Consider the following 19,773-nt stretch of genomic DNA (forward strand, 5'->3'; position numbering starts at 1 on the left):
TGCTGCAACTCCAGGAAACAACGCAACTGGAATACGACTGGGGTCTGAATACTGGTATCGGAAATGACGCCCAGGAAGGAGAGCCAGCCCTCTGGGACAGGTCACCAGGGAAGGCTGAAGGTGTCCTTGGCCTCCTTCTTGAAAACAACCTTCTCTTCTTGCCACAGACCATACTCTGGACCCATGGACCCAAGTATCATGGAGTCTCTTCATATGGAAATGGAGTAAAGCTTTTCACACCCCCACCCCCACCCCAGAGTGCAGTCTCTTTGGGATCAGCTCTGTGACCAAGGCCACAAGCCGCTACAAGGAAAAGGAAGCCTCACTCACCTCTTCAGTGTCTCTTTCAAAAGGGCCAGCAAAGGGCCAGCCTGAGAGCCCACAGACCACAGGCCCAGGCCCGGGCGGGTGCTGTGAGGCCATGCTGGTCAGAAGGAGGCAGGACTTTTGGCATCTCTCTAACCAGAGGCGCTGGACACAGGATATACCTGACCTCTCCAAAAGTCTTCTCTGGAGGAAATTGTTTCTTTTAGCATAAAGCTTTCTTCTTATAGTCTTAAATATACCCAACCGGGCCAGTGGTTGACTTTCTCCTCCATGGCTTTTTTCCTTTTCTTTTGATACATATTTGTAGCACCTTTGGTGGATTCTTTTGTCTGTTTGTTTTTGGTGGGGAGGAAATTAGGTTTGTTTGTTTGTTTGTTTTAATGGCGGTACCAAGAATTGGACCCAGGACCCTGTGCATGCTAAGCATGCACTCTACCACTGGGCTATCCCCTCCCCCAACTGTGGCCGCCCATTTTTATGAAGAGTTGAGCAACCTAAAAGCTGGGACCACCCAATGTCTTCTAAAGAAATTAAATGCCAACAGGTAGGTACATAAGATATTCAAATAAACAACCCTCCAGGCGAGGAAATACTCCTAAACACCACTTCAAACAAGCGCAGGTGAGGTCACTGTCAGGTTATTTTGGCCACAGTCTCAGGGGCTCTTCATCTCAGCACCTCAAAGCACTTCATACACATCAATCACCAGCTGGAGCAGCTGAGGGGGTGGAGTTGGGAAGCGCCTAATAACCACCTTCTTTTGCACTAGGGTACATGAGATAGACAGGGAACCTCCGTCTCCTTCCCACCCACAGACCAGAACACACAACTCGCTGAGAGCCTGAAGGAGCTCACAGGATCCCTGGTCTCCGTCCCCGCAGTCCCTCCATCCTTCCCTGGCACTCACATGAAAGTGGTTCCAAAAACGTGTAACTCCAGAGGGACACCGTGCCCAGCCAGCCCAGGATCTGTTACAATGCACAGTGCTTTGTTCTTGTCCCCACGAGGGCACCAGAAACCTAGGAACGTCCTAGTTTAAAACCTCTCACTTCACCTGTGAAGCAGGTCTGAGCCCTGGTCTGTTTGGGAACATACATCAGAGGAAGGAAAAGAAGCCAGAGTCTTCTGACCCCAATGACCTAATGGTCCTTGTCTGAATTCTTGGTTTGCTGGTGGGAGAGACCCGACGTTGGTCCCTCCACATGTACACTATCAACCTGAGGCCCTCACCGCCCTCCGCAACTTCCTTCTGTGGGGACTGGAAGCCTGGAGGCCGGAGCTCTTCATTGACCATGACCCTGTCCACAAGGGCGTCAACAGTGACTGTGAAATGTCTTCCCAAAACCAAGTTTTTGCTCCTCAGCATAGACATTTCCCAAGGCTCGGTCCTTGATCCATTCCTTTCTCCCTGTGCCCTTGAGAATCTTACCCATTTCCAAAGTGTTGTCTGATTAACTAAAAATAATCAGAATTGCCAAAACAGTGAGCAACACACAACAGAATTTTACATCCACCATCTTGTTTCATCTTCCGAATAACTTTTAGAGGTAGGAATTACTCTTCTCCTGTTTCAGAGGCAGCACAACAAATGGTTAAGGGCATGGACTCGAACTAGAGAGCCTGGGTTCAAATCCCAGCTTAACTACTTCCTGTGAGTCACTGGCTCCGTTACGTTGACATGTTGCGCAACCTCTCTGGGCATCAGCTTTTCCCTTTGTCAAATGGGGACAGGACTCCTGCTCAGGAGTACCTACCTCTAGGGTTGGTGGGCAAAATCAACAAGTTAATATTTGTACAGTGCTTAGAAGAGAGTTTGGTAGCACATAAGTGTTTGTTAAATCAATAAAATGGGGAATCTGAGGCTAGGAAGGTTAAGTGCCTAGTTCAAGAGGACATTAGGCAGTAGCTCTCCAACTTGGTCCACAGCTTGTGTGGCTACCTTTTGTCCATCCACTCACCATAGCAGTGAAGATGCCACCTGATGTGGCCTCACCCACATTCCAGGCTTCTCACCCGCTCACATGGTCATGTACCTTCTGCTCCAGCCCGCTGTGCTATGTGCTCCTATTGCCGACTTGCTCTGGCTTCTGCCTATCCTCTCCTCACAATACTCTGTTTGTGAGATGAATGAATACAGATTTGCAAAGTCTAAAATATGTTATTGATCAATTGGCCTAATAACTGTACTGAAAGAGGGAAAGAAAGAAACAAGTAAGTGGGTGAGGGGAAATTGAGGCTTGAGAGCAATACAAAAATATACAAAGTCACAACACTGGATTTGGCAATGATTTCTTGGGTATGACACCAAAGGCACAGGCAGAAAAGAAAAACACAGACAAATTGGACTTAATGAAAGTTTTTAAAATCTGTACATCCAAAGACCCCATGAACAAAAAGGGAAGAGAAAAAAAAAAAAAAAGACTCCATGGACAGAGCAGAAAGGCAACCCACGGATTGGGAGAAAATAATTGCAAATCAGATATCCAATTTCCGATTAAGAGTTAATATTCAGAATATATTGAGAACTTCCTAAAATTCTACAACAGTAACAAACAACCCGTGTCCAAAAAAGATACACAAATGGCTAATAAGCACATGAAAAGATGCTCCCCATCATTAGGAAAAGCAAATCGAAAACACAATGCGATACCACCTCATACTCATTAGGATGGCTACTGTCCAAAACAAAAAACAAAACCCAGAAACTAAGAACAAGTGTTGGCGAGGATATGGAGAAACTGGAACCCTTGTGCACTCTTGGTGGGAATGTAGAATGGTGCAGCCATTGTGGAAAACAATATGGCAGTTCCCCCCAAAATTAAATAGAATTGCCATATGATCTAGCAATTCTGCTTCTGGTTATATACCCAAAATAGCCTAAAAGTAAGATATAAAAAAGATATTTTTACACCGTGTTCATAGCGGCATTATTCACAGTAGCCAGTGAGAAAGCAGCCCAAGTGTCCGTTGACTGATGAATAGATAAGCAGACTATGGTATATCCACATAATAGAATATAATTCAGCCCTAAAAAGGAAGGAAATTCTGACATATGTTATAGCATGGATGAACCTTGAGGATATTATAGTAAGAGAAACAAGCCAGCCACATATTGTATAATTCCACTTATATGAGGTACTTAAGAGTAGTCAAAATCACAGAGATGGGAAGTGGAATGGAGGTTGCCAGGACCTGGTGGGAGGGGAAAAGGGGAGTTGTTTAATGGGTTTAGGATTGCAAGACAGAGAGAGTTCTGGAGATGGATGGTGATGATTGCACCACATGAATGTACTTAATACCACTGAACCATGCACTTAAAAATGGCTCAGATGGTAAATTTTATGTTAGGTGTATTTTACAGCAATAAAAAAAGTTGGAAAAAATATACCAGGGTACCTTCTCTTTAATTCCTCTCCCCAAGGGGTTTGGAGAGTCATGAAATGAAAGAAGTCCGTTACCTTCACGGAGTCTCGCCCACTGATGGAGTAGAGACAAGCCTCAGACAGCACGTACAGTAACCTCCTCCTGCAGCCAAAGAGGACATGCAGGCTCTTCCTGCTCTGGATTATTTCTCACCAGGAACTAGTCCGGCAGTGACTTTCAAGGTGAAAACCACTGGGGAAAAAAAAAAAAAAAGATTCACCATGCTACACCGTCCCCAGATTCCATGGTAAAGCAAAACTCAACTATTTTCTCCTCCAACTCCTCTGGTACAGTTTTTGTTGTGCGTGTCAGAGAACGTGAGGAACACTCAGGACTCGGCCAAGCTGGACTCTGAGCACGGACAGTCCGTTGAATTTTTCCAGTGGGCCACTGGCCTTGCTTCCAGGCCTCCCCCAGCAATACTGAAAGTGGCCATCATCACCCTCAGGTTTCCCGGTCAACACAGAAGGGGAGGGGCCAGCCTCCCAGAAAATCCATAAACCACCAGCTGCAGTCATGATGAAGACAGCTCACTCAGGGGACAGTCTTAAGCCCCAACAGGAAAGCACTTGAGGAAAAGGGGGAGAGAGCAGGGGCAGGTTGATCACAGCTCTCTGGGGATGTCTTAGCGCCCTGAAGATCGGGCAGGATCTCCCGATAGAAATAGCCTTCCCAGCCACACACAAGACAGCGATCTTTCCTTTGCCAGCGGCTGGATACCCAGCTGGGACCATGTGACTCCCTTGGGTGGGAGAAGAGCAGAAACGCCAGCTCTCCCAGGGCAGGCTCAGGAAAGCTCCCCCTCCACCCCTGACACTGGCCCCCAGCCAGCCTGCCTGGAACTGGGATCTCAGCAGATCCCAGAGGCAGAACTGGGTTAGACCAAGTCAGACCCGCCCAGGGCTGTTCTAAGTCTACCTGATGCTTCTGCCAGAAGTGGCCATGGTGATTCACAGGGCAGTTGGGCTGGTTAGGAGCCCCTGCTCAGGCAGAGAGAAGCCAACGCCACTCCCCAGAGCTCCAGACTGGCTACTCGACATCCCCACTTGGATATCATGGGCATCAACAAGCCTAAAGTGTCCAAAAACAGATTTCAAATCCTCTGCCTCTCAAAGGTGCTCTTCCCACATTCTCTGCCTTGTGTTGTGGTACCTCCATCCTTCCAGGTACTCAGACCCTGAACCCTGGAACCACACCCTGACTTCTCACTTTCTCTCACATCTCCTATCTGGTCTACTAGCAAATCTACTGGCTCTACTTTTGAAATGTATCTGGAATTCAACTACGTCTTACTATCTCTGCTACCATCCACTATGGTGCAGGCTACATTATGTCTTCTATTAAAATGCTTCCTCAGGAGTCTACCATTGCCCCCAACTCTCAACACAGCAGCGAGGGTAAGCCTGTTAAAACAGAGGTCAAAATACATGAACAAGACAGTGCTTTACTCAAAACCCTAAAAGGATTCCCATATCGCTCAGAGTAAGCCCTGCAGCTTCCTACATGATCTGGCTCCCCAGTACTGCTCCAACCTCATAGTAAAAATTACTCTTCACTCCCATTCCAATGATACCAACCTCCTCACTATTTCTCAAACACATTAAGCATGTGTCCACCTCAGGGCCTTTGCACTTGCTGTTTCCTGTGCCTAGAATGCTTTTCCCCCAGGTATCTTTGTAGGGCGCTCGCTCACTTTCTTCAGGTCTTTAAAAGTCACCTTTTCAGCAAGGCCTTCCCAATCCACACCACCTAACATTTTATACCCCTCTCTAATACTTCACGGCCCCATTCCCTTCTTTACTTTTTCTTCTTAGCACACATGTGTATACCTATTTATTTATCTTGGTAATGTCCTTCTCTCCCATAAAACTATAGGCTCCATGAGAGTGAGAAATTTTTGGTCTGTACATTTTGGGGTCATCATCTAGAACAGTGCCTGGCAAATAGTAGGTGCCCATTACATGTGATAAATAAGTGAAAATGTGAATTAACAATAGGACATTGGACATTTTGGCCTACTAGGCATTTCTGGACTTCAGAGAATTATTTTTACAGATGTATCGCACACTTTTCACTATCCAGTCAATACCCATTCTCCCCTTTCCCCTATCAGCAGAACCCTGACTTGATGTGGGGCACCAAATGTGCCAAGAAAAATTAACTCGCTCACTTGCACAGAGCTTGGGTGGCCATGAGACCCAGTTCCAGTCACTAGAAGTCTACATGGTGACAGAAAGCTATCTGTTTCCTGATAAAAAGAGACAGACTCAGCTGTGGCTTCTGCCCTTTCTCTTGACTGGAACCAAGACCCAGTGCTTGCAGGTGAAGTAGCCATCTTTTGACCATGTGGCTGGGAGTCCCATGCAATGCAGAGCAGAAAGACTGAATCATCTACTGAGTTGTGAAGCCACTGTGCCCAGCCATGGCTAGTCAACACCTTACTGGTTATGTCCTTGGAGTAGAGGTTCCTTTATATGCTGCAAAAGCAATCCTAACTTGATACATAGGTCGTTTTCCCCCCAAAATGTTGTTTGTTAATATTTGGATGTAAAGCCCAGCAGTGTCGCCCTATCTGATGTGGTCTAGGGTTTCCAAGCCAGTGAGAGAAGAGATGCTGAGAAAGGCACATTGTGCTTTGCATGAGTATTATGGTGCAATCCAATTGCTGGTAAGGCTTGGTGCCACAGGGTCTCCACTTATCCACCCGTTCCCTTCTCCCATATACCCCTGTCCAACTCCCCTTGACCCCAAGGTGCAAACAACCCCATTACCCTGACTTGTTCACCCTTTCGCATGATACCTCGATACAGAATCAAAAATTCTAGTCATTAGAGAGGTGATCCAGTAACAACGTCCCCTCCAAAAATGCGCTAAAGCCCAAGCTAATCCTTGGAAATGCCTCATTCTGGATAGGCAAGTTTTAGAAATTGGTGGCGTTTTATCTTCTTAAAACATCAACACTCTTTGTTTAAGACCTTCAAACAAAATTTCATGAAAATCTATCACACATTTTTCTATCTTTTAAAACAAAGTACACAAAACATAATGATTTTCATGATGACCCAAGGTCACTGAATACCAAGATAAACGGAAGTCGGACCTCAGAGGTCAATGTTAATGTAACTGCTGTCTTTAGAAACCTTCGGGGAAGGCTGTTAAGCTCCCAGTCAGTCAGCTGGTGGGTCAGCCCTGTGAGCCTTTGTTACATCATCTGAACACAGCGATTCCCTCAAGTTGGATAAGGGTAATATTATTTCCTCTTACACCACACGTGCCTGGCATATTCTGTTTCCTTTTGAAACTTCCTCTGCAACTTATTTCCACCTTTGCTGCCGCTTTCCCTGTACAGAGTATACTTACGTGTAGTTTCCCTTGTCAAGCTCATGAAAGGTCTCGGTAAAGTAGGAGTTGATACGCTGAGGGAGGGCGTCAGTGCAAAGATCTCCAGGTATGTAAGGCTTCTGGCAGACGGATGTCATTTCCTCCTGCACCTTGGGGCAGGATTGATTTTCTACTTCTCATCACTTTGCCAGGTAAGTGACAGGCTAACTGTATTTATACGGCTCAGGTAAGTAACTGTGGCGTGCTCCAGGAAGACAAGGATCCTTGAAACAGCTCAGAGAGCTCTCCATCTACCTTTGATATTTTTTAAAGCAGTAAGAGGGAAACTGTTGAATTTAAAAGCAAGATTGTTGAGTCCTGCCGGATTTTATATCACCAGAAAGCCAACTACATAAGCGCAGACAAATATGTTTTATACTGAAGGACTGACTTTAGAATTTTCCAAAAGGCTAAGTCTAGAAAATACAAATTTCTTGAAGAGACTCTATTTGCAGAAGATATTTGCACAGGCCTGCAAGGTAACAAGGTACAGTATTACTATTTCTTGGCTATCTTACTTCCCTCTTATTTTTATTTCCTCTGTAATTATCGTATCGCTCATAAGTCAGGCATTCTTAAACTCCGGGTAGCAGTTACTGTCTGCAGACCAAATAAATGACATCATGCACATCCGTGAACTATTATTCTTCAGACATCTATATGTGCCATTGTGGTCAATAAAATTTAGATTTACTTCTTACACTCATTGAATCACAGCTACTTTTTGCAATTAAGCATTTCCTTCGACTGAAACGATCCTGAAAGGGCAGGTGGACCCACACAGCCTGGCAGAGCATGGCAACCACTACCATGAGCCCAGGCCACCTACCCTGATGGACACCTATACGAATGATGTCCAGCTTAAGGTCCAGCTTAGGAGCAAAATTTTCGGGAAACCTTTCTGGAACATTCCATCTCCACAGTGACCCTTACCACCCCTTATATCTGCAGCTTTTTTTTATATTATAGTTATCTTTTCAGATACGTGTGTTTTGGCACACGTTTTCATTTTGCATAAGGATGTTTTCCCCTCTAGGTGGCTTCTAAATTCTTCCTCAGTTTTCCCTTTGAATTCCAATAGTACTTTGCACGTGGGAGAAAATAAATACCTTCTATGTACCCTACTCCTTAATATCTACTTCAATCTGATGTTCAACAGAAAACATATTTTCTGGAATCTTGACGGAACCTAGGTTTGAATTTCATGTGACTGTGTGCTTGCCTTCTACCTCTCTGAGCCTCAGTTTCTCCAAGGAATGAGAGTGGAATTAACTTACTTCATGACTATCAAGAGAAGTGTCTGAAGGAATGTGCGTGAAATGTGTGTGACAGCAGAGTGGCTGTCAGAAGATAAACTCCAAAATGTTTAAGAAAGTTATTGAAGACATGAAAGGAAAACTTCATTCTTTTTTTTCCCCTTCAAATTTTAATTAAAACCAAGAGGTTTCATTTGAGCACTTAGGTGGGTCAGACAGAGCACAGAAAGGATGCACTGGAAGAGACTGTAAAATGGAAGCATCTCTGACTCCATTTGGGGCTCAGGGCCCTGTTCAGTCACTGCAGAAAAGTGTTCAGCTCATTGGCTGCGGCAACCAAGAAGGCAGGTGCTGGAGCCAAGTCATGGTCGCAGGCACCCAGGTGACTGGCTGATGGAGAGACGTGTGATACTAATGGACCTCTATCTGTGATGAGAGGGGCTATGTTCCATGCCCACAAGCCCTACCCTGAAAGAGCAAATCTCATCTTTTAAAGCTCAAGAGAGAATTGATAGGGCTGGGAGGGTCTGAAAATGTCCCATCAGAAGACTTTGGATAACAACTGAATTCAGTCACTACCCCAATATTCTACATCATTGGTTCTCAGGGAGGGGAGATTTTGCCTTCACTCTCACCCTAGGGGACATCTGGCAATTTCTAGGCATACCTTTGGTTGTCACATTTCAAGGACTGCTACTGGCATCTAAGGCCAAAGATGCTGATAAACATCCCATAATGCACAGGGCAGCCTCCCCCAACCCTGACAAAGAATTATCCAGCCCAAGAATAAATAATGCCATTTATAGCAACATGGATGGACCTGGAGATGGTCATTCTAAGTGAAGTTAAGTTAGAGAAAGAAAAATACCATATTATATTGCTTATATGTGAAATCTTAAAAAAAAAAAAAAAAGGACACAAATGAACTTATCTACAAAACAGAAACAGACTCACATACATCTCAAAAATGTTCTCCTAGGGCAGTCTACCCAAGCAATAGAAATAAAAGCAAGAATAAACAAATGGGACCTAATGAAACTTACAAGCTTATGCATAGCAAAGGAAACCACAAACAAAACAAAACGACAACCTACAGAATGGGAGAAAATTTTTGCAAAAGATGAAACAGACAAAGGCTTGATCTCCAGAATATATAAGCAGCTCATACGACTTTATAAGAAAAAAACAAACAGCCCAATCCAAAAATGGGCAGAAGACCTAAACAAGCAATTTTCCAAGGAAGAAATACAAATGATCAATAGGCATATGAAAAAATGCTCAATATCACTAATTATCAGAGAAATGCAAATCAAAACTACAATGAGGTATCACCTCACACCAGCCAGAATGGCCATCATTCAAAAGTCCACAAATGACAAATGCTGGAGAGGCTGTGGAGAAAAGGGAACGCTTCCACACTGCTGGTGGGAATGCAGGTTGGTGCAGCCACTGTGGAAAACGGTATGGAGATTCCTCAAAAGACTAGGAATAGATTTACCATATGACCCAGGAATCCTGCTCCTGGGTGTATATCCAGAAGGAATCCTACTTCAAAAAGACACCTGCACCCCAATGTTCATGGCAGCACTATTTACAATAGCCAAGACATGGAAACAGCCTAAATGTCCATCAACAGATGACTGGATAAAGAAGATGTGGTATACTTATACAATGGAATACTATTCAGCCATAAAAAACATAAAGCCATTTGCAGCAACATGGATGTTATTGGAGAATGTTATTCTAAGTGAAGTAAGCCAGAAAGAGAAAGAAAAATACCATATGAGATCACTCATATGTGGAATCTAAAAAAAAAAAAAAAAAAAAAAACATAAATACAAAACAGAAACAGACTCATAGACATAGAAACTTGTGGTTGCCAAGGGGGAGGGGGTTGGGAAGGGACAGACTGGGATTTTAAAATGCAGAATAGATAAACAAGATTATACTGTATAGCACAGGGAAATATATACAAGATCTTGTGGTAGCTCACAGTGAAAAAGAACATGACAATGAAAACATATATGTTCATATATAACTGAAAAATTGTGCTCTACACTGGAAATTGACACAACATTGTAAACTGACTATAAGTCAATTAAAAAAAATGTTAAAAAAAAAAAAAACAAACAGAAACAGACTCCACAGACATAGAGAACAAACTTACCGTTACCAGAGGGTAAACGGGGTGGGAAGAGATAAATTGGGAATTGGAAATTTGCATTTCTTGGGGAGTGATGGAAATGTTAGCTGTCTTGATTGTGGTGGTGGTTTCATTGGTGTATACATCTATCAAAATTCATCAAATTGTACATCTGAACTATGTGTAGTTTACTGTACAGGAATCATACCACAATAAAGGTGTTAAAAAAAAAAAAAAAGAATTATCCAGCCTAATATGTCAGTGGTGCTGAGGTTGAGAAATCCTGCTCCATAGGAGTAACTGGGTTCATTCTATTTTTTACGATATATACTCAACAGATCAAGAAAAATAAAAACAACTCTCTCTATAAACAAACTCACTCACATGATCAAAGAAGACAAAGAGAGACAGAAGCTGTGCTGAGAATAAGACTGAGATAATTACTTCTAGCGCAAGAAAAACAATGATTACTATGCTTATTGATTTTGCCCTTAATTATTTGTTTTGCTAATTATCCTCACAGAGCCCAGCAAACTAATTAAGCTCACATTGCTAAAACTGAGAATATTAAAAATAAATGGCTTAAAGTGGTATTCCTTCTGAATATACTTTTTTCTGATGACCATATCTGAGGCAGTTGCCATCATGCACAGCCGTGAGAAATAGGGGACGTCCCCTCCCTCCCTCACCACACTGCCACTGGTGCCAGGACACTCCTAACTTCCTCCTCATTCCTCACTCAGCTACCCCTGAAAAAATGTTTACCAAACACCCATTTGGAGCCAAGCTCTACTCTGCAGCTGGGACACAGCGCTGATCAAGATGCCAAAATCTCTCCTCTCCTGGAGCTGATGTTCAGGGGGAAGGGAACACAGACAGCCAACAAATAAACAATAAGTAGTAGAAACTTCCAGTTAATAAGATAAAGAAATACTAGGGATGTAGTGCTCAACCTGATAAATATAATTAACACTGCCGTATGTTATATATGAAAGCTGTTAAGAGAGTAAATCCTGAGTTCTCATTACAAGGTTAAAAAGTTTTTTTCTATTTCTTTAATTTTGAATCTCTAAGCGATGATGGATGTTCACTAATATTGTGATAATCATTACATGAAGTATGCAAGTCAAGTCGTTACGCTGCACACCGTAAACTTACACAGTGCTGTATGTCAATTATACCTCAATAAACCTGGGGAAAAAAATGAAAGAAATAATTTGATAGAAATAAATAAAAATCTAAAAAAGCAAACAATAAATACATAAGGTAATTTCAGGGAGTGGCCGGTGCTATGAAGTAAAGTAAAACAAAAAATGTTTAAAAAAAAAAAAAAGTAAAGGGAGAAGGAATGGATGGGCAGGTGGGAGTGAGGAGTCAGCAGAGTCTCTCCAAGGAGCTGACATTCGAGCAGAAACCAAAAAATGATGCAAGGCAATTTCAGGTCGAGGGAAGAGCCCCTGCAAAGGCCCTGAGACAGAATGAGCTTGGCTGGTTTAGGGACTAGCAAGGAAGGTGGAAAGGAGTGAGGGAAGAGGAGAAGGGCAGGCTATGGAGATGGTCAGGAGTGTGGACTAGATTCCAGGTGGAACCGAAGGCCTTGGAGTGATGCATCTGACTCCTATCTTAGAAGGGTTACTCTCCTGCTGGATGAACAGACCACAGGGACGAAGCTGGGAGGCAGGGATACCAGTCAGGAGGCTGCTGCTCTAGCCCAGGTGAGGGATGATGCCTTGGACCAGGGCTTTGGTAACAGAGGTGGTGAGAAGTGATCAGATTCATTCATCTCCAACATGTTAAGAGCAAAAACAGGCTTCAGAAGCAACTCATTCTAATTGTGTTATTTTAGAGATGATGGAATTGAGGCCCTCCTCCCCCCAAAAAGGAAATGAGGCCCAAAGAAATGAAGTGAGTTACACATAGTCATATACCTAATTTATTAACAGACCCAAATTTCTTGATTGCCATCACTACACCTCTGCCCTTACCTGGCCATCCCCAGGCCTGGGTGGGGAGCACAGAAGCAGGTAGGAATATGAACCCTCTAGATGGTAGTCCCAGCCAAGTCTAAAATAAATGACCACCTTTGCTGAGGGCAAGGTCACCAATGATCTCGTAGCCAAATCCAATGGGCCCTTCCTTGGGGTCACTCCCGCATCTGACCTTTGACAACTTTTTTTTTTTTCCCAGGAGACTCCCTCTTCCCTTGGCTCCCCTGATCCAGCTCTCTCCTGCCTCTCGCTCTCTTCATTCCCAACCTGTCCCTTATATCTTCTCTCTACCTGTAATCATCCTGCCCTGTGAGTGTTACTTTTTCCCAAGACGCCATCTGGAGCATTACTTCTTCCGTTATCATCTACAGAGGAAATGGATGATTTCCCTTCCTTACATCTCTTCCCCTTGCTCTGTAGTTGCCCCCAAATTTCCTCTGAAGAGTCATCCTTTTTATCCTCCAAGTCCATGTGTCTTCACGGATGTGATGCACCATTGATGTCTCGTCATTGGCATATGCCAACACCCTCTGACCCGATCACTTTACGAGACGTAACGGGACTGTTGCTGGGATAGCGGGGAGAAAGACAGCTCCCCTCTCCATTGGATTTGAACCTGCAGCTTCCCCTAGCCATCAAGAGGGGAGTGCATGAGATAAGGGGAAGTAAGAAAATGAATCCTGATGAATCATTTGAACCCTGAACCCGTATGAAGCCAAATACACTCTTGAGCTTTTTAATGACATGAGCCAGTAACTTTCCTTTTTTTACGCCAATCTGAACTGTATTACCTACCACTCTGCAAAGGAAAGAGCCCTATCTGATACGTCGTCTCTCTCTGTATGCTCCCGCCCTATAGTCACCTGAACAATGATGACTCCCAAACCTCCATCTAGAGCCAAGACCACTCCTGGGGGCTCCAGATTCATATCCACCCACCTAGTAGACATTTTCTTCCATATGTCACACCCAGGCACCTCAGCTATAACATGTGCAAGACAGAATTCACCATCTCTACTTCTATATTCGCAATATGCTATCTTCATGCTTTTTTCTATTCTAGAAAAAAACACCACCACCCACCCAAATCACTCAAGACAGAAACCCAGGACATCCTAGACCACTCTTGCCAGATAATCCTGATGGGGCTAAGGCCCTGAATGACACTTTCTGACTGTGTGACCTTGGGTAGATTAATGAGCACATTTGAGCTTTGGATTTCCATATTGAATTGCCTGGATCTAATGAGATTATGTATGTAAAGAAATATATGTTGGTTGGTTTGATTCCTATCACAGGCATCTAGTGCACCACTAAATTTTTAATTGAAGTGTAGTCAATTTACAATGTTGTGTCAATTTCTGATGTACAGCCTAGTGATTCAGTTATATACATACACATGTGTCAGTGTGTGTGCACGTATGTGTGTGTATGTATTCCTTGCACCACTAAATTCTAATTCAAAACTTCATCCTCACTGCCATTACCCCAGCTCAGAGCCTCTTCATCTTTCCCCTGGATGATCACCAGACATTTCTATCACACCTTCTTGCCTTTGATCTCACCCTCACTCCAATCTGTCCTCCCCACTGCTGTCCCCCACACACACCTGATCATGCTATGTCAGTTTTTGGCACCTTGGGAATCTATTCCCTTGTAGGATCCTCCACTTCAGCTATCCTGAATAAACCATGGTTCTCCAAGTATGTATTGCTGTTCTCCAATTCCATGATTTTGCATGTGACAATGCTTCCATTGTCCAGAATGCCCTTTCTCTCTCTTATCCAGGTAGAAGAGCACATCCTTACAACTTGGGGAAAAAAGTCGCTATAAAAGTGAAAGAGAAGACACATATTACGTTGGCTAAAGAGGCTCACAGGCAAATTCAAATCTTGTCCCTCTGGTGTTAGGGAGGAGGGAAACTGAAGAAAAAAGATACAGGAATTTAAAATATTTTAGATCGGGCGGAGGGTATAGCTCAAGTGGTAGACTGCCTGCTTAGCATGCATGAGGCCCTGGGTTCAATCCCCAGTACCTCCTTTAAAAAATAAATAAATAAGAAAACCTAATTATATACTCCCCCCCAAATTCTTTTTTTAATTAAAATATTTTAGATGAATAAAAGCAAAGAAAGAATGGAGAGGAAAGAAAAATTTTAGGAAAACTTAATCTTGAGATAGGAGAGGACTTCCTAAATAAGACAGAAAACTTGAAGCCATAGAGAAAACTACATAAACATTAAACACTCCTGCACAGTCAAAGGTTCAATAAGCAAAGCTGGGGAAGACATAAAAGGCAAGATATTTGATTTATTAACAAGAAAAGGTTTAAATTCCAGAATGTAGGAAGATTCTCACAAACTGATGAAATCACAAACAATTCAATGGAAAAATCGTTAAAGGATTTGATTTGAGGGAGTGTAAACTGATTAAGCTTTTTTATTGTTTTTTTAAGGGTAGACTTGGAAGACCACCAGCATTCAAAATGCACAGAACTTTTATATGGAATGGTCTCCAAGATATAGGTCAAATTTTTAACATTTGAGAATGGGGTATTTAGTATGATACCATATTTATTTTTTACAGAGAGAAAACAGAAGACACATTTTATTTGCCTATAGATGCACAGACCATCTCCAGAAGAATACACAAAAACTGGAAAAATTAGTTGTACCCAAAAAGGGAAATAGAGGGCTAGGGCAGGAGGGAGGTGTGACCTTTTACAGCCTTTGAATGTTTTGCTTTATGAATACTGCCTATCTCCAAATATAGTACCCCAGATACTACCTGTTCCCAAACAAGTAAACTTAAGTAAATAAATAAATTCAATCTCTTTTTCTGCACAATCTCCAGATCCCAAAAAACAAAAGGAATTCTGCTTAAATGTTTAATATACATTGTCTTTGATCCCCACCAACTCCAGCAGCAAGAGAATGTTTAAATGAGTTATGGCTAATCTATACTATGAAATACTATGTAGTCATTAAAAAGAATGAAGTGTATCTATGTTATTGATATTGGAAGACATCCGAGTCTCACTGTTAAAAAAAATCAGTCACCGAGCATATAATTACATATGGTCCTCATTTATGTATTTTTAAATATATCCAATATATTAAGGTTGGTCCTAAAATTGGAAATGCAAACAATACTGTGTTTTATAATATAATGTCAATAAGCTCTGTATTATATATTCATATTCCCCTATATTTCCAGACTCGGTGAGCATATATTTCTGCATTGAAAAAGGCTTGGAAAACAATATATGTACCATGGTTACCTCTCAGAGAGGGAGTGGAGGTGAGGTAGGAGGAACTTTATTTTCCTATACATTTCTATATTTAAAAAGTATTTTATAATAAGTCACATTTTTGAAGAATTATTACATTCCAGGCATAGTTTCCATTTTTTACCCAAGGTCACAGGTTTATAAGTGGCAGGGCTGGGTGCAGGCTCTCTGACGTTAACCAGTGCTCTTAACACAGTGTGATCTCACTCCTCTTACTTGAGTATAAATCAAATACAAGCCCCAATCAAATGTACCTCCATGCTTTACCACAGGCCATACTGAAAACCCTTTCCTTTATGCTCCCAGTGTTTCCTGAACATATCTACCATGAATGCCATCCTCTGCCCTGCTGGGCACATAAACTGGCCAAAGAAACAGATAAAAGCTAGTGGTAAGCACTCTTGGTGCAGAACTAGAATCAGAGATGAGTTTAGTACTGCCTGAATGAAGTATTAAGTCATTAGGTCAATCCTTCCTCCAAAGTCCAGGTAGCACTGATAGCTATCCACAACTCTGCTGATGTTTTTTGTTCTCACAGAAAAACCGCGAGAAGACACTCCTTCTCCGCTCCAGTCATGCTTTATTACATCTCAAAATGACAGCAAATACTTCCTAAGCTTGCAAGCTGGCAGTCTGAAGGCCACAACCAGCCTGCACACATAATTTGGTTGCCCTGCACATTTTGAAAAATGTTTTAAATTAGTTGCCAACTTTAAAAACATGGAGCTTTCTTCCATAAAAATTTGCAACTTTCCCCAAAATTCAGATCAGGCAATGTACTGGAACTTTGTCACACCTGCTGCTGTTTCTTCAAGGGAAGGCATGCTCTACACACAGCACTCCCCAATCAGCCCTCTGGCCAGTCCCCCTCCACGCAGGCTTCCTGACTGACCCTAGCAGCAGAGTTTACATCACAGAACTGTACCTCCTTTGGTCGACATTTAGGTCAGTCCCAGCTCAGCCCATTCTGCCTTCCGTGGAACTCAGACAAAGAACTCCGCCCTTCTGATCACACGGCCGGTCTCCTTTCTCAGACTCCCACTGCACAGGGCTGCAATACAAAGAGAATGATTTGACTACCTGAGGCTTGAATTTAGTTTCTAAATGTCAGGCCGGCCTCCTGGTGAGGAGTCCCTCTTCTTCCTGTCATGGCAGTGGAGCTGTAGGGCAGAGAAAAGTCCTGACGGAGTTCAAGGGCCCATCTATGTGATGGAGCCCCCGTGAAAAGCACTGCGGAGTCAGAACACCTGAGTTCAATCTTGACTCCTTACTTGCTGAGCGGAGTACTTCACCTCTCTTGAGTCTCATGTTCCTCACCTGTAAAACGGGTTAATAAGACTTCACAGGGCTGTGATGTGAATGAAATTGAAAAGTGTGTATCAAAGCGCTTGGACGCATCTTGTAAGTGTAACATGAGGGTAGACTAGGACAGGACGGGAGGGGCGCTGTGGAAGAAGTGACCAAAATGGGTGGCTGAATCCCTCAAAGAGAGCTGGATGAAGAGCCCCCGTCTGTGGGACCTGAGGCCCCTCCTCCCTCCTCTCTCTGCTCTGCGGGCCTGGAAAACGCCTTTCCTCACCTGTCTCAGTGGCCGCAGTAAGAGGGGTTATAAGGGAAAGCCACCTGGTATTTCTCGACGCAGTAGCTCTCTCAAGCTCATTTCCAGGTCCAGGTCACAGGAGAAGAGGCTGAGCTGAATCCTCCCTGGCTGGATGAGGAGGGGGCACAGTGATGCCCATTCCTCCCCCCACCCCCCGACACCGAGATAGGCCCTCCTGGTGTTATCATTATCCCCATCCGACACATCAACGAACTAAAATCCTTCCCTCCAAAACCACACCACCCTCCCAGGGAGGAGAATCAAATGACTTGCTCTTGAAAGCACTTGGCAAAACGCGTGAAAAGTACAATAACGAACAAAAATAGCCCCAAAGATGTGAGATAAAGTGATGCCAAAGCTCCGCTGTGTGGTTACTGGGGAGCAGACCCCTCCAAAGCACCCCCAGGACATCCCAGTTAAAAAACAGACATTCTCATCCCGCATGCCTTTGTCAAAAGGTTGCAAGGGGGTTAAGCTCTGGGCCAGAAGGCGGGCCAAGTTCCCCCAAAGCTAACCAAATCTCCCTCTTGCAGATCTGAGGGGCAGAGATGCCCACCCCGCCGCGCCAAGGTGGGCCCGGCGGCTTGTGTGCGCATCTTCCGCCCAGGCTCCAGACAGCGCCCGGAGCCCCGACTGGGAGGATGCAGCTTACCTGGTCCTCATGGATTTCCGCTGAGGGTCGAGGCCGCTTGGCCCCACACATTTGTCCCCGTAAAGCCCTTTGGCCCCAGGGGGCACGACCCCTCTCAGCCGGATCCCAGGCACGCACCGATGTCCTCCCTGCCCGGGGGTCTCGGAAGGGGGATTCGGGCGGCGCCGGAGAAGCGAGGCAGGCTAGTGGGAAGGGTCTCTCTGAAGCCCCCAGCCGCAGGGCAGGGGCGCGCCCCCAAGATCTTCCCACAAAGAACGCCGGCTCCCCGAAGCAAGGCGGAGTGCGGCCGGGAGGACAGCCCCCTACCTCCAACGGGGGCGCCGAGAGAAGAAAAGCCCCGTGGGGGCGGGGAGGGGTGGGGGAAGGGGGCGCGGATACCCTGCCCCGCCCGCGCCCTCCAGCCCCGCACAATGAACTCGGCCCCGCTCCATCCCGGCCGGCCCCCTTCCCCGCCGGTGCTCACCCGGGAGCCGCCGCCGCCGCCGCCGCCGCCGCAGCTCAGGGCCCGGCCGGGCCGTCTCCTCGCCTCGGCCGCCGCCGCCGCCGCTTCCTTCCTCCCGGCCGCGCTCGGGAATCGGAGGTTTCGGGTTTCAGCCCGCCGAGCCCCGCTTCGCTCCTCCCGCCGCCCCGCCACCAGCACGCGGACCCGGGCCGGGCGCAGGCCAAGTAACTTTGCGGCGCTCGCGCCCCTCCTCCGCCCGCGCCGCCCGCCCGCCCCTGCTCCGCGGCCCCTCGGTCTGCAGGCGCCCCCTCCGGTCCCCCCGGGCCCCGCAAGGCCCCGCCCGGGCCCCGCGCGCCGCCGCCCCTCCCCGCCTGGGCGCCGCCGCTTCCCATTCCTCACGCCCCTTCCTTCGCGTCTGCCCTCCCTCCCGGCCACTTTTCCATTTCTTCCCACGATCGGCCTCAGCTGCTGCTCTTTGTCTCGCCCCTAGCCTCTCGGCTCGCACCACTTTTCTCCTGGAAACCTTTGTGGTCCCTCCTCGGGCCTTCTCAGATCCCATCCTCCGTCCCAGTTCCAGCCGTTGGGACATCCCCTTTTTCCATCTCTCTCTCTCCATCACACTTACACTTTCGGATTCTTCCCGTAGGCTCCGCACAGTCCTATTCTCCTGCTCCTCCAATCTCGCCCTTGGACTCCTCCAGGTATCGCCTTTTCTGCTCACCTTTCATTCATCCAGCCAACGTGTGCGAGCGTCTGCCTGGTGCCTGGCACTGTCCTGCGCCCTGGGAATATCACAGTGAATCAACCTCGAAGCCAGCCTTTGAGGAACCCACAGCACTTGGGAGTGGGAGGGTGGATGTAAACAGATCTTTACAATGCTACTCCACTCTCCCGCTGAACCAACTGGCTGGGGAGTAAGAATTACAATACACAGACCGGGACTCTGCCGATTCAAAGGACAGAACAAGTTCATTCTCATAATGTCTGTCTCCTTCCTCCCTCCCCACGTTCTTTACCGACTCTAGCCTCCTCCGTTTTCTTTGCAGCAGTCTTAATAAGAGGATGAAAAGTTGAAGCAAAAAGTCAAACTGGGAGGGAGAGAGGAAGAGGTGAGAAACAGGGAGCAAAAAAGTCGGGTGAAAAGGTATAAAGCCAAGGTCACCAAACTCCAGCAAAAACTGATGCTTTACCCAGAGTAGGATTCAAATTCCTCTGAAATCCGTGTGCATGATAAATGCATTACTTATTCCCTTGTCTGCAGATTGGCACTGTG

The 19,773-nt window shown here is 45.3% G+C and overlaps 1 protein-coding gene across 2 annotated transcripts in view; it reads right to left on the reverse strand.

Annotated features, from left to right (window-relative positions):
• GPR161 (G protein-coupled receptor 161) overlaps positions 1–19,312 on the reverse strand; it is a 44,327-nt gene extending 25,015 nt beyond the window's left edge. Inside the window, exons 1-3 of one of the 2 annotated variants that reach the window (XM_064477960.1) lie at positions 19,126–19,312; positions 16,732–16,857; positions 3,786–3,942 (exon numbers count right to left, since the gene is read on the reverse strand). Coding sequence is in view for 1 of the 2 variants with exons in the window: in XM_031435839.2 (XP_031291699.1) it covers positions 16,732–16,747 (16 nt within the window). In the remaining variant the exon portion in view is untranslated. The remainder of the gene's footprint in view (positions 1–3,785; positions 3,943–16,731; positions 16,858–19,125) is intronic. The other variant, XM_031435839.2, reaches the window with a different exon arrangement.
• Between the last annotated feature and the right edge of the window lie 461 nt (positions 19,313–19,773).

Source organism: Camelus dromedarius, chromosome 23, assembly GCF_036321535.1.
Source record: "Camelus dromedarius isolate mCamDro1 chromosome 23, mCamDro1.pat, whole genome shotgun sequence".
In the NCBI taxonomy this organism is placed as follows: Eukaryota; Metazoa; Chordata; class Mammalia; order Artiodactyla; family Camelidae; genus Camelus; species Camelus dromedarius.